Genomic DNA, 15,775 nt, shown 5'->3' with positions numbered 1-15,775 from the left:
GCCGACTTGGTTCTTAGTTGGCTTGTTCTGAGTCTGGCCAATGGGCTCCTCTTCCTTCCTCTTGTCCAGTGCATTCAGCAGGAGCCCACATGGTTCCCCATGCCATGAATAAGCTGATCAGCGTTAGCTGCTTACCTGGGGCTGACCCTGCTTGACTTAGGCAGGATAAAAATGCCAGAGAGGGCTATACTTATGATGCTGATGATGACCCCTGCTACATTCAGCATGGTGTCCTGCATTCCCTGCTTTCCCTGTGATAATCATTCAATCCAGACAACAGCCCCTATTTTTGGATGAAGAAACTGTGGACTGGAACAATTGACTACAATCAGGGAGATACAGTGCATGGGAAACCAGGACCTTCACCAGGCTCTGAACTCATACTCTCAACCTTGAGGCTCAACTGCCTTACGAAAGGTTGTATGGTAAAATTAAAGGAAATAAAATTTTGTGCCAATGCCTTTGAAACCTCCTGAAAATACTGTCAGGTTGCATTGGCTACATTTGCATAAACTCTCCCAAGTTATAGGGACACATATGTATTTCTTGCATTTTAGCCTCCCTGTTTTAGTGCTGCATGAAGGATCTCTGATGGGTCTCCAGATATTTCTCTTCTCTTAGCTCTTGCAGCCTTTTGCCCTACCTGATCCCCTGAAGGGCAAGCTGGGGATAGAAGGACAAAAACTGAGCTTAAGTCTTGCTGCTCTCTAAAATTTGCTTTAAAGTCGGCATCCACAAATATGTATACATGGGGAATGTGTGCAAAAGCTGGATTTTTAAATGATCACTTTCTGTTTACTAGAATTTTGGGGGGTATATTTTGTGACTTAGTAGCCAACATAATTTCCATGCTCCTGAAGAAGCTATATTAGCATAATTGCTGAAATGTGATTACATTCTATGCCCTCAATTAAATCCTTATCTTCTAACTTCTTCAGGCCTTTGTGCAGAGATATGAGTGGGAATTTCTTTGTGGTATTAACAAAGAAATGGACTTCTATCAGGAAAGAAATAATGTAACAGCTAAGCAATAAGTAGCCATTAATATTTGCTCAAGTTATTAAGGATAAGATGGTCAATAATAGCACATTATAACAAGCATCAATTTGGTAAACTGTCTGCATTCAATGGTCAGAGTCCTCTACTTAGTAGTAGACAATACATCCTCTTGACAACCAACATAAAAAAAACTTTTGGTGTGTCCATAGATTTTGGAAGGAATTATCATATTTAATATTTCTATTTGATATGCATAAAATAATGCACTAAATTTTATCAACATAGTTTATTATTATTATTATTTTTGAGATGGAGTCTCACTCTTCTAGGTTGGAGCGCAGTGGCGCGATCCTGGCTCACTGCAAGCTCCACCTCCCAGGTTCTTGCCATTCTACTGCCTCAGCCTCCCGAGTAGCTAGGACTACAGGCGTCCGCCACCATGCCTGGCTAATTTTTTTATATTTTTAGTAGAGACTGGGTTTCACCATGTTAGCCAGGATGGTCTAGATCTCCTGACCTCGTGATCTGCCTGCCTTGGCCTCCCAAAGTGCTGGGATTACAGGCATGAGCCACCGTGCCTATCAGCATAATTTTAATACCAGAGCTGCAAATGCTACCATTAATGTAACTTTTGTTCAAACTATGCCTGTAAATATATAGTTGAATGATGCAAATTACTTCTAAATCTGGTTCCTTCTCTAGATCGACAAAAAACAAAAGGCAAATAAAATAAAGTTGAGCTAGAAGAATGGTTGTCCTCTCTGCAACAATCAACTGAATTCATTTTAGCAAACCCATATATAGCTTGACATGTAAAATCTAAATGTCTGCTTACTTATTTGTGCCTGAAATAGCTCTCACTTTAAGAGCCATAATATGAAAACACTTAGATACAATAACACTTAAAAGTTCTAATTACCCTGAGAAAGCATTGAATGTAAAACTCACATTTTGGTCAAAATATTAAAATAATTTGTGTAAAGACATTGTAGATTTATCAAGAAGAATTCTGTTTTTTAAAGACTTTTCTGAGAGAATTTCACATTGAGAAGAGCAGATATTATCTCTCACATCTTTCATTTAATTGGGATATTTCACACACATTGCAGATACCATTTACTATGGAGAGGGTTGAGAATGGTGACTGACCAAAGATAGAAACTTAGTAACAAGAAATATAATAAAGCAATATATGCACGAAAGAATCACCAGAAAAGCCAGAAAGAGTTTGAATATAGTGAGAGGCAGCTTAAATGTCACATATGAAAAACATGAGCACAATTTCATGAAGAAATTCAAATTTCAGAAAACCCAATTGGTGATTTTGAAGAAGAGAAAAGCTTACCTCTTTTTCTAGTACTTTGTTATAGAAAAGCAGTGAGATTCTCTGAATGTCTTCAGACTTGAGCCATTGCCTAGAAATAGAAAGGACCAACACATCATAAAACTGAATCTCCAATCAAACATCTGGAACTATTTGTTAAAATGACTTGCACTCTTCTTTCTTTATCGTGTATCATTCCGAACAATGTTTTTTTTTTTTTTTTTAAAAAAAAACAACATATAATGCCAACTAACTGGATATGGAATCTGGATAATGTTAACAGGATCTGAAAATATAATATTCCTAATCATACACTGTCCTCCTTGGAAAATTCTATATTATAAACCAGCTGTCAAATCAACTGAAACTCAAGGGATCTGAATTAAATAACAAGGGAGATAAGTTCATCTAAAGGAGTAAAGACATCAATAATGTGATTTCCCCATGTTTTTCTGAAATCATCCAGTGGTTTCACCTCCTTAAGGATCTAATTCCTAGAGAAGCACCATTTTTTTTTTTTTTTCAGCTTCTAGAGGGCAACAGATCAGAGCATCCAAACCATCAGAGTGCTTTTAAGATCTGGGTGAGAAGGTTTTGCTTCTTTCAGACTTAGCAAACATACTTTCATCGTCACTTTTTTCATTTCTAGAAAGAAAAAGTCATGCTTGAATAAAGTTTTCTTTTCTTTTCTTTTTTGAGATCGAGTCTCACTCTGTCGCCCAGGCTGGAGCGCAGTGATGTGATCTTGGCTCATTGCAACTTCTGCCTCCCAGGTTCAAGTAATTCTCCTGCCTCAGCCTCCTGAGTAGCTGGGGACTATAGGTGCCTGCCACCACGCCTGGATAATTTTTGTATTTTTAGTAGAGATGGGGTTTCACCATGTTGACCAGGCTGGTCATGAACTCCCAACTTCGTGATCCACCTGCCTCAGTCTCCCAAAGTGCTGGGATTACAGGCGTGAGCCACCGCGCCTGTCTAGAGTTTTTTAAAAATTGATAAAAATACTAGTATAATAAGCAATCTGTTCAGGATAGATTGACGCAAACATAAAAACGCATGCATAAATACTATGCATTGCTCAGTTGTTGACAAATAAATAAAAATTATATGGAAGTATGCACTGTACCACACTGTTTGACTTTTAAACACCTGTTTGAAGCAAGTAGTTTGGAAGACTCTCACTGCCAGGCACACACCAAGATTAGCTTGAACATCCCAGGAACCATCCACAGGGCACTTTCGACTGGGGCAGGGAAGTCAGTAATGTATTCTAGACTGACAGCCATTAAAAGTGAGAACAATAAAAATATCTCTTTTAAAAATCTTTTATTTAGTGCAGGTTTGTTACATAGGTAAAATTTGTGTCATGGGAGTTTGTTGTACAGATTATTTCATCACCCAGGTATTAAGCCTAGTACCCATTAGTTATTTTTCCTGATCTTCTCCCTCCTCCTTCCCTCCACCCTCTGACAGGCCCCAGCATATGTTGTTCCCCTCTACGTGTCCATGTGTTCTCATCTCTCATCCCACTTATAAGTGAGAACATTTGGTTTTCTATTCCTGTGTTTGCTAAGGATAATGGCCTCCAGCTCCAGCCATGTTCTTGCAAAGGATATGATTTTGTTTGTTTGTTTGTTTTGAGATGGAGTTTCACTCTTGTTGCCCAGGCTGGAGTGCAATGGCATGATCTCAGCTCACTGCAACCTCTGCCTCATGGGTACAAGCGATTCTCCTCTCTTAGCCTGCCAAGTAGCTGGGATTAGAGGTGCATGCCAGCAAGCCCAGCTAATTTTTGTTTTTCTTAGTAGAGACAGGGTTTCTCCATGTTGGTCAGGCTGGTCTTGAGCTCCCAACCTCAGGTGATCTACCTGCCTCGGCCTTTCAAAATGCAGGAATTACAGGCATGAGCCACCACACCTGGCCGATCTCATTCTTTTTTATGGCTGCATAGTTCTTTGATTCAAGGGTATAAGCTGTAGGGAAATAAACTTTTATGGTATTTCTTATTACCATACCAGCGGCAGAACTATTATTCTGTTTCACAAGACTAGACGGAGGAATCAAAGATTGGTTGACATTAAAAGGACCAGAAAATACAAATTAAGATAAATTTTAACCATACTCACTTTCAGAACTGTGTCTTTATCAGACTATGAATAATATATGCAGGTAACTTACTAAAAACAGTATTTCCTTTACTGAGAAAAAAATATAGTTTATAAATGCTCCTGGAAAATGTCAGCTTGGGAGCAAGAGTGAAATTTAGGAAGTGAAAATAAAACCAGCACCTCCTTTACTAGTCATGCCAGCATGCACCCAGTCTAGGTTTCCATGGCCTGTGACCTGCAGGTGGATGGCAAGGGCTCGGGATCAGGCTTGCTTGCCTTAAGTCCCCAGAACCCATGTGGTGCTTCGTGAGCCCCAGCACTAGATCCATGCTTGGGGACATGACTAAGTCCTCACCAGTGAACACACTCGCCTCCTTTTGCCATAGCACGCTGGGTCTGGCCTGTGGCTTCTCCCTTGCAGCAATGATGGATGGGCCTAATTCTCACTTTGTCTTCAGAATTAAGAAGCGCATATGCTTCCTACACACTTAATCACCTCTGTGAATCTTCTGAGGTGGCCTCCACTCCCACTACTGATTTAGAACACAGGTATCTCAACATCAATTTTGTAATAAGAACAGATGCATTTTGGATGGATAGTATCACATGCTAAAATGTGAAGATTTTCCCATATAGACTCTATCTTTTACAAATGTGACTTGCTGAACACATCGTGCTGTAATTTTTCTCTCTCCAGTGACACCTCAGATTATTTATCAGCAATGGACTTGGGAATATTTTGATGTGTAGAAAACAAAGAGATTTATAAATGTGATTTGGATATTTGGAAGGGAATAGATTTGTGTGTGCCAATTAGGTCAACTATTACTTGCAGGGGATTGGAACTACAGAGAAAGAGAAGAGCAGTGGAGGGGAGAGGAGAGGAGAGAAGAGAGAGGGAATTTGTGTGTGCTTGATTTAGGGCCTCCTGACATTTTTCCTGACCCCAGTGGTCTATGGCATGAAGAAAGTCAACCCCATCCTGAGTTATCGCAATAAGTGATTCTCTATTTATTTATACTAAGGTTTTTTTTTTTTCTTTTGTCAAAGGGTTAAGGAAAATAAAGGAAATTCCGAATACTATGCTGACTAGAGGGGCATGGATATACCCACACCTGCACCAAGAATTATTCAGAAATATGTGAATGCAAGTCCTTGCCACAAAGGAGATACTAAATGAGAAGACTACTTTCTTATTGTTATGCACCGCGAGCTTGTGTCCCCCACCAAAGTTCATCTTTGAAGCCCTAACTCCCAGTGTGCCTGTATTTTGAGATGGAGCCTCTAAGAATGAAATGAAGGTTAAATGAGGTCATAAGAGTACGGTCCTGATCTGATAGGATGAGTGTCTTTGGAGTCTTTCTAAGACAAGACACCAGAGAGTTCCCCACCACCATGGCACACACTGGGGAAAGGCTGAGCAGATGGTGACATCAGTCAGCGTTTTAACAAATGCGTGTTCAATACATCAGTGAATGAATAAGCAAAAATCTGCACAGGAATCACTGTTTTATGGCAATAGCAGGAAACTACTGAATGGTACATCAAGCCCGGAGCTCCAGTTGAGTCCTCAAGTGAAAATCCAAAGATCAGAAGAACTTCATATCAAAGAACAAGAGGAGTTAATGAGTAAGGCATAACAAAGTGTAACTGAGGTTAATTAAAAATACATGCATAAGAGCTTCCATTTGAAAAACTTCCCTTTTATTTTTTGAGTACAGCACACTTTTCTCTATTTGATTTCTGAAACATGTCGGGAAAATTACAACATAAGCAGTTACATCAGCACTAAGCATTACTTTGGAATAAAACCACGTTAAAACATAAGGTGTTAACTAAACATGTATTTGAATACTAAATGACACAAAGCAAACACATAATTTAAAGGCAACTTATCAACAATAAAGCAATGCCAGTGGCGGCACTCTCTGATGATTTGTGTGGTAGGAACGTTCTAAACGGTGCATACAAAAATAATTTTAAAAGGTAGGTTTTCACCTGCGTGAACACATGCTGAGGTTGACTTTAGGAATTAGTTTTTAAAATACTAACGTTATTATTATTATTATTATTATTATTATTATTATTTGCTAACTTTTCTCAAAGAACAAGATTCCCTCTTTCTTCTGATCTTGTGTCTTATTCTGGAGAGTCACACGGTGTCAGCTGCTATTTCCTCTGCTTGAATGAATGCATCCTTCTACCTATGTTTTATGAAATCAGGTGCCTCCCTAGGTTTTAGCTGCTGTTACATTGCAGGAAGTTATTTATTTCTCAGTGTGTGATGGTTTCAGGCAGAGGCGAGGTTGTTTTTCACACTGACCCTAGCGCCAGGCAAAGCAGAGCATTGGCCCTGGTGCTGCAGGTGGGCCTTGGGCACTCTGGGACAGGAAGAAGACTTTGCCTACTTGTGGCACAGGAAGGGGATCTAGACGGGTGATAATTCAGTATTCCAGCACATCCAAATGGCAACTCTTGCCTGACCGAGATGCTTTATTGCTTAGAAAATATGGGCTCACACTCACACACCAAAGCACACACCCACCACAGACACACATAACAAACTGATGCGATTCTCTCATAAGCCCTGTAAATATTCTATAATAAATACCTACAAAGAACAATCTCAAACAGGCATGCATTTTGCAAAGCCATGCACTATTTGAGACCCTGTAACTTAATTTTAGAGACAAAGAACTCTAGGTGAAAATCATTTACACTTTTCAAGAGTCAGCTTTCATGATAAAAATTAAATAGGTCTCCATAAGGATGGAAGCTTTTCTGTAAAGGCTTTTCATTTGGACCTCCTGATGTTTTCACTACAGTTCAACTCAACAAAAAGGAATGGAATGTCTGACGTGTGCCAGGCACCATACTGAGCCGTGTGCCTTCTGCTCTCCGTGGGTTCAGTTATGACACACGCACCCACGGAGAATACGAAGGTTGATGAGCGCCATCATTCTGTCGAGGCTGAGAAGGCCATCACCTTCTTTAAATCGTTTCCCTCCCACAACTCTGGACCATAACAGCAATTTAAAACCATAACAGCAATTCTTGGCCTCAGAGGCTAAATGACATTTTGTGTCCCCTAAAATCGGTCTTCCTCTCATTGCTCACCAATGCTAATTCTCTTCTAGGATTTAGAACACAGGCATCTCAACATTAATTTTGTAATAAGAACAGATGCATTTTGGATGGATAGTATCACATGCTAACATTTGAAGATTTTCCCATATAGAATCTATCTTTTACAACTATTACTTGCTGAACACATTGTGCTGTAATTTTCCTCTCTCCAATTACACCTCAGGTTGTTTATCAGCAATCGACTTGGGAATATTTTCTAGGCAGGAATTAAATATTTTTTAAAAAATGAAAGAAATACTTTTAACAAAACTTTTCTGAGGGACAACTGAAGTGAAATGAATCAATGGTCTCAGAAACTTGGCTTTGTCACGGCAACTATTGCAGAGACTATGATAAAATTCATTTGGAACATAATAGAAAATGAATGATAATTTAAGAGAAAAAAGTACTCACTTTTGTGCATTAATCCCATCAATTGCTTGAATCATCCTTTCATTCAATTCTTCTTCAAATCTTTTCTTTTGTGACTTGGTTCTATATGAAAAAGGAAATATTACAGGTAAGGATATTATTAGTAAAATAAATATTAAGCCTATTTATTAGAGATACGTAATATTTTACATCCTTATGAGGTACAGATGATATTGTGTTGCATGCATGTGCAATGATCAATCAGGGTATTTGGGGAATCCATCATCTTGAGTATTTATCATTTCTATGTGTTGGGAACATTTCAAATTCTCTCTTCTGACTACTTTGAATTACACAGTACATTGTTGCTAACTATAGTCACCCTACTCTGCTATCAAACATTAGAACTTATTCCTTTTATCCAACTAAAGTTTGGGCCCACTGACCAATCTCTCTTTACCCACCCATCTCCCACCCACACACCTTTCCCAGTCTCTGGTATCTATCATTCTACTCTCTACCTCCATGAGATCAACTTCTTTGGCTCCCAATAAGAGTGAGAACATGCCAAATTTGTCTTTCTGTGTCGGTAAGCCTATTTTTCAATGATGTCAAAAGCTCTGTTTAATTCTGTCAATCAAGTAGAAAAAGAAACAACAGTGTATGAGCAGGCCCTTCTCTATTAACATCCAGCCACTCTTTGGATTGAGTGAATAACTAAAGTTTTTGGAATAGTAAAGATGTTTCCTTATTCACTCACAGTAAAATTTACTAGGCATTTACAAGGCAACACTGAAAGACATATAGTTGGTGTCTGAGATAAAGTAACTTTCTCTCCTAAGAGATGTATTAGCTTTTGACTTGCTGCCTTCATAAACTTTATTTTATGAAAGAATACATTGGTTCTAGAAATTCCCCTGTAAAAATGTGGCTTGGTTGACGAAATAGTCATTCCTTTTTCATGTTTTCCTTGGTCAACTCTCAAAAATTTTCAGAACTACAGTCTTATTTCAGGTATGTTAAATGCTCCTCAGTTTTGAAAGCACTATTCACAGAAAGCTCCACTTTTGTTTGCAGACCATCTCACTTAGTTTCAGAAGCAAATAACCTTTAGCCATAATATAAGATATTTTCTGAATAAATTGTGCCAAATAGTAAGAGCCCTCCAAGGTTAATTTGACAATTTGCATAAGAATGATGTCAGGAGGAAACCAAAATAGTACCTATTCTTAGAAGTTAAATATCCACTGCAAAGATTAAAAAAGCACAGCCTGCTAGCCTGAACAGGGCTATGCCTGTATCTTGGTTGAGGCATGAATTCTGTGTGTTATGGCTGATTAGATTACAAATGAATAGACCATCAAATCTAAAATAAAAATCACACTTTCCTGAGTTCAGAATTGCCTCTACATATAGATAAGAATAGCATTAAATATGCAAAATCACATTTATCTGTAATTAAATCTCACAGAATTATCATTAATGAAATGGATGAGTTTTCCAATTCCATCATCCTATGTTTGTGGATTTGTGTCTTCAGGCCTTGTCTTCTTCAAACAGGCTGAGAGCAGTCTTGGTTAAAAAAATAAAATGAATGATATTAAGTGATCCATCCACAGATATTGAGCCAACTGAATTAAGAGGTTTTAGTATATCAAATTCCAAGTTGTTTGAAGAAGGCAAATTAATTTTTATTTTCCTTTAAAAAAAAAAGCAAGGAACCCTTTACCAAGCAACTAGTATGGCTTGCATATTTTCATTTATAGTTGAGACCTGTAGGACCTTAAACCCTTCATTGAATGTTTATCAGTCCCACATCTAGACTTGAGTTTCTTGACTTCAATTTGATGGCTTTCTCTTCTGCAAAGTCTAAGAAGGAGCAGTGTAAGAATGTTGAGGCTTACAGGAAAATGTAATTCTTTGATATTTGTCCAGTGCTAACAGTGGTATTGCCTTTGTTAACCTGTTTTAGGATTTGCTTAGATGATGCCTGTAGAGAGCTCAACGCTGTAAATATGACACACAAAGTAGCCAATAAATGCATGCTTTCTGCATTATTTGAATTCGCTAATTATCCAGACAATAATTCTTGACATACAGACACTTTTCTTATCTCTGCAGTCTTGTGACCTCTGCCATGGAGATAAGGTCCCCTGGGGCTGATGATCTCCCCACCAGGAGTCTTGATTTGCCTCCAGGACTCTCTCCCGCTGACGTCCAGCATCTCTCATTTTCCCATCCTGGCACCTTCCCCTGGGCTCCACCATTGGCCTTCACACTGCTCTAGGACCCCAACCCCTGTGTCCAGCACATCTCCATTCTGTCTCCCTGGCTCCTTCCCCAGACCCTTGCCTGGGCTGTTAGGTCTAAGTAGGCACGGGAAGGGACATGTGACAGGAGTGCATGGGACAGACTGGAGGCTCAGACAGGTATCATGAGGCAGTCCACGTTACAAAGGCCAGAAGTGTCCGGGCAGCCTGGATAAGTCTGACTCAGAACTGGGATTTTCTCCAGGAGGCTTTGAGGCCACCAAAGATCAACGACTACAGAGACAAATGGGATAAATGTGGAAGAGGCCTTTAGTAAAGCAGGCAAGCCTGAAGAGCAGTTAGGAACACATGCTCTGGAGTCACAGAGCCCGGACACAAATACTGGCTTCATCTCCACCAGCCATATGACTCTGGCATTCTCCCATCCCTCTGTGCCTCAGTTTCTTCCCTTCTAAAATGATAACAGCAACAGATTCTGCCTTGTAGTAATGCTGCAGAGACCAAATTAGAGTTTCTATAGCCTAGTGCAAATAATAACGACAGCTTCTTATCATTGTCTTCCAGACAGCGCTCATCCCGGGTGACACTGCCTAACGTAATACTGGGGTTCCATGACACATGACCCATTGTAACTTCTATAAATAGATGCTTAAAGCAGGATTGCTGGGAGGGAGAAACAGATAACAGAAGAGACTGTGAATATAAAGTGAAAGGAAGTCCATGACATTTTTGTGGTCAGTTGCTCATAGATGTGCCAGCATCTTATTGACCAGAGGCACTGTGCTATTTTCTCCAGGTGTCTTATGGACTCTCCAATATGCCTCAAATTAGCTTAAGTTCTCTTTATTACAGCATATGCGACTTACATATAATGCTTCAAAAGCTCAAGAACCAACTTATCCTCATAACATAAAGACTGTGAATGTTATATCTCAAAGTTAAAATGTCAAATTTTGCACAAAGTCCAAATTACAGCTCATCCCAACAGTCACTGAGAAGGATCCTGGGCTAATGTGCCCTGTTGCCTTGTGTCAGCAGGTTACAACCTATGTTTCATTTTTACTTGGATACAATTCCTTTTCTACAGAAAACAGATCAGATCTCATATTTTCCCTTAGTTTCTGTAAAACTATCAATAGCTCCAATAAACTGACCTCTCCGGGGAGAAAGAAAGCCTGGCTTAGCGTTTGGAACTACATCTTACACCGGTTATCTGAATGTCCTAATATTGATTTGATTAAATCCCAAACCAATATTAAAGTGAAACTCCGAGCCCGAAAGATAGAGGAACATGGGGAAAAAAAGGAGTTAGTGCATGGGATTTTACAGTGGCTGCAACAGGGCGCGTGGAGACATTTGTGGGAAGCTTTTCTCTTTTTTTGAGCAGAGTGGGTAACCCTTTATTTCACTATAGACAGACTGGATTTATCTTGCTTTTACCTTTAGAATTCAACAGAAAAGTGTAATTTTTTTCTTTTCTTTTCTTTTTTTTTTTTTTTGAGACAGTTTCACTCTGTCGACCAGGCTAGAGTGCAGTGGCCTGATCTTGGCTCACTGTAACCTCCACCTCCCGCGTTCAAGCGATTCTCATGCCTTAGCTTCCTGAGTAGCTGGGATTACAGGCATATGCCACCACACCCGGCTAATTTTTTGCATTTTTAGTAGAGACATGGTTTTGCTATGTTGGCCAGGCTGGTCTCAAATTCCTGATCTCAAGTGATCCACCCGCCTCGGCCTCCCAAAGTGCTGGGATTACAGGCAGAAAAATGCAATTTTAAGCAACATACCCATTTTAAGGCAATTCATTATTATTATTTTTTTTACCACACATTAACATTAAGAAGAGTCACTTTAGGAAAACAGTTTAACATTCTAAAATGAGTACCAGGTGGTGTTTTCCTTCTCCCTCTCTCAATTCTAACAATAAGACCCCAATGATTCTATTTTTAGAAGCTGAAAGCAATTTAATAGGGCTTTTCAAGGGGAGCTGCTCTTTCAGAAGTAGCCTTTGAAATGACCATAATTGATGATAATTACTCTCAGAAATGAATAAAGAGCAATAAGCTTTAAAAAATCAGATAGTCAAAGAGATACCATACCTTAAGGTGCGATTTTGAAAATTATGCTGACCCATGGGTACATCCTATATTGAGAAAAAAGGTTATTAATTGTCAAAAACATGTTTCAAGAAGAATGTTGCAATGATAATGAGGTGAAACATATTTCCTCTTTTATCATGGACAGTAACATTTAGCTAACAAATAATTAATTACTTATGTGCAGAAAAAGAGCTTAATCCTAAATCAAGGTGTAAACTCAGTTTATCTTTGGAATGTTGGTGTAATCTCTAAACTCTGGATGCTAGAAGCATCAGGATTATGGTCTGGAGTTTTAAGATTTATAGCCTGCTATTATCACATCTGATTTCAAACAGCGGCCTGCCGTTTGAAATCAGGGGACTGATATCAGAGTTACCATCAGTAACCTATAACCATGTGAAAATGGACTTTGGTATCAGACAAATATTAGAAAATGCTGTAGAAAGAACAAAAATCTGTAGTCATCCTCATCACTGAACTGGGGTGTTAAGAAACAGTACCATTGGTTAAGTATGTGAAATCACAAACCATCGGACAAAAAGAATAAATCAGCAAAGGGGTGCTGGTAGTTCCCGAAAGAGAAATGGAAGAGAAATAGTCAGAATTTATCAGTGGAAAAGCCATTGCCAAATATTCAATAATAGGCTTTCAAGGAAAGATCGCCTTTCCACATTTATAGTAGGAATGAAACTAAAAGTTGGAACAAAACTGCTCCAAAGAAACTTTGGTTTGCTGCTTTGATTTCCAAGGTTATATTAGGATATGGATTTAGCCTACAGAAAGGAAAGACGTTTTTCAAAAAGTAATTGAGCTCCAAGTTTCATTCCATACAGTAAAGTAATGTATTATTCAAGAGCTCTATCAATGTTGAATCCAGAGTGAATGGAGTTCTGCATAGGGGATTAGATAAAGGAATCACTTTCTGCAATGTCAATTGTTTGACCCTGGGATTTATAAGTGAAAACTCCAACAGGGTCTTTCTGAAAGTGAATGAGACACACAGTAAGTCAAAGTGGTTTGGGCTTAATGCATCACCAAAAACTTGGGACTGTCTTAAAATATGCTAGACTGCTGCTAAGGCAATCCAAGCCTGGCTTTGAACCTGCAACAGGTGGGACCAGATGGTTAAGAAAATAGAGTTCGTTCAAGAGGTCCTTTAATTTTTATAAACAACTTTCTGAAGCTGAGACACTCAACAGTTGTAGCTGTATCTTGAAGAAGGCATCTTCATCAACACATAACACCAGATTAAAGTCAGATTGAAACCATTCCTGGGTCCTACGCTCAGATAATAAAAGAGATAGTCACTCTTAAGTCTTAAGACAATAAAGGCTGACAAGAAATCAACAACAACAACAATATACCTGGGAAAGTAAGCCTTTTCCCCACAGGAACACATGAAAAACAGCACGGGAAATCATATCCAGGTATTTATATATGATTCTTATTCCTTAAAAACCAACCAACCAACAAACCAATTGCTGGTGTACAATAAATCCTGATGGGAAATGTAGTTATCCAACATAGCACTAACTAGCAAGACTGAGGCTAACTTATCCAAATCATTGTTTTTCATGAGTGACAGAAACACCGGCTTTCACTGGTTGGACACTGGAGTCCTAGGATGCTGTTTCTCTAACATATCTAAATGCTGGAAGGCCCCAGTTGTCCCAGGCCTTCCTCCTTGGATTGTTCTCTTCTTGATGATTTTATCCAGTCCCATGGCTTCAAATATCATCTACAACCTGATGATGTTCACATTCATGCCTCCATCTTGGACCTGTCCTGTGAGTTTTAGACTTGCAGATCCAACCATCTACATCCTCGCTGCACTTAACTATGGATTAGAAGATGTCCAGCAGAAAATCTTAAATTTCCATCTTAAATAACCTGGTTTCCCCCTTGTATTTGTCATCTCAATTAATGGCATCATCATTGTTCCAGTTGTGGGGCCAAAAAGTTTGGATTCATCTCTGTTCCTAATGTTCACGGATACCCAATCCATCACCAAGTCTTGTTGGCTCTACTTTCATATTAGCCCCTGAATTTGCTTCTCATTTAGCAGTGGTGCCAAACTCTTAGCATAAAGGGATATCATTCTTACCAGGTACCCCTGCACTCTTGTTCCATTATTCCAAAGCCTAAATTATATCATGATCCTCTCTTGCTTAAGATTCTCCATGACTTCCAATTGCACATAGAATGCCATATAAACTTTTACCATTGTGCATCTCACCCCACGACCTCCCTTTGCTCATTGTTCATGATACTCCAGCCACAGCAGCTTCCTCTCTGTCTCCAGGGGACACCACACTCACTTTCATCTTTGGGCCACTGACTTTGTTCTTCTGCCACCTCCTCTTCCCATTCACTCATTTCACCCTCTGAAACTCCCTCAGTTGACCTACCACAGTGGCCATTCCATTTACTCTGGATGCCATCACTCAATTTCATCTTTCCCATGACCCTCATCAGCACCTCACGTGATCTTGTTCATTTATTTGTTTTTCTATCTATGGTCCCTCTTTGGCTATTAAAATGCAAATGCTAGGACTTGTGCAGTCTTACTGATTGTCTGATGGGTCATGGTCTTCCGTCTGATAGTCCCATTTACTTTTGAGTTGAAAAAAGATGAAGAGAAGTTGGGAGAAGAAATACAACTGAGCCAAAACATGAATGCTGAGGCCCTGCCTGTTGGGTGTGGGAGTGTCACTTTGAGACCTTGGGACGGGTAGGGGCCCAGGGCAACTGAAAAACTCCACTTTCACCTGACAACTGGCATGTTCCTTCTCATCAGACAATAAGAATTACGTAATATTATATTTTAAAAAATCGTAACTGCATCCTTAGCACAGTTAGTAGCATTATCCACGAAATTTTGCCCCCAGATAGTTTTAAAATCTAAAAATACTATGGGGATTATACTAAGTGCTTGGTTGTATTCCTTTTCTCTCCTCCTATGGGCCTTTCTATTTTCCATCTCCATTGCAGCCATCTTATCGCAGATGTCCCTGGTGTAAGGAGCTTCAGTGCTTTCTCATATGCTGGAAGTTGGAGGGAAACATGGAACCATAACAAGACAGTGTCCACTGCTGCCAACACAGCCTGGACATTTGTGCGGTGAAGAAACGGGCTTGATGATACTACTCAAACTCTAAGGGCATCATGCCTTTGTGTTTTCATGAAGAACCTCAAGGCTTTCTACTTCATGATATAAGTTTTTCTTTAAAAACCCCTCAATTAAAAAATAGTTGTATTTAATTGCTACTATCAGTTGTAAATAACACTGTCTATGAAGCTATAATGCAAAAAATCACGCTAGGGTGGAACCCTTAGCAACATCAGCATGGAGCTCACTCGTACCCTGATGGCTGTTTATAAGGGCCTCTCTAAGAAGGAGAAGGTGGTAAGTTTGTTTCTTGCAGATAGGAGTTATTTTGGCAGGAGATGCCCAGCCTTTGGTTTTGAGAAGTTAGC

At 39.3% G+C, this 15,775-nt stretch overlaps 1 protein-coding gene across 1 annotated transcript in view; it reads right to left on the bottom strand.

Annotated features, from left to right (window-relative positions):
• ADCY2 (adenylate cyclase 2) overlaps nucleotides 1–15,775 on the bottom strand; it is a 426,140-nt gene that overhangs the window by 101,881 nt on the left and 308,484 nt on the right. The window contains 3 exon segments of the mRNA NM_001265652.1: nucleotides 2,345–2,414; nucleotides 7,972–8,052; nucleotides 12,299–12,342. Coding sequence (NP_001252581.1) covers nucleotides 2,345–2,414; nucleotides 7,972–8,052; nucleotides 12,299–12,342 — 195 coding nt within the window.

The sequence above is a fragment of the Macaca mulatta genome, chromosome 6 (assembly GCF_049350105.2).
Source record: "Macaca mulatta isolate MMU2019108-1 chromosome 6, T2T-MMU8v2.0, whole genome shotgun sequence".
NCBI classification, from domain to species: Eukaryota; Metazoa; Chordata; class Mammalia; order Primates; family Cercopithecidae; genus Macaca; species Macaca mulatta.
Note: the sequence above shows the minus strand (reverse complement) of the source record. Positions and strands in the feature narration are given on the sequence as shown.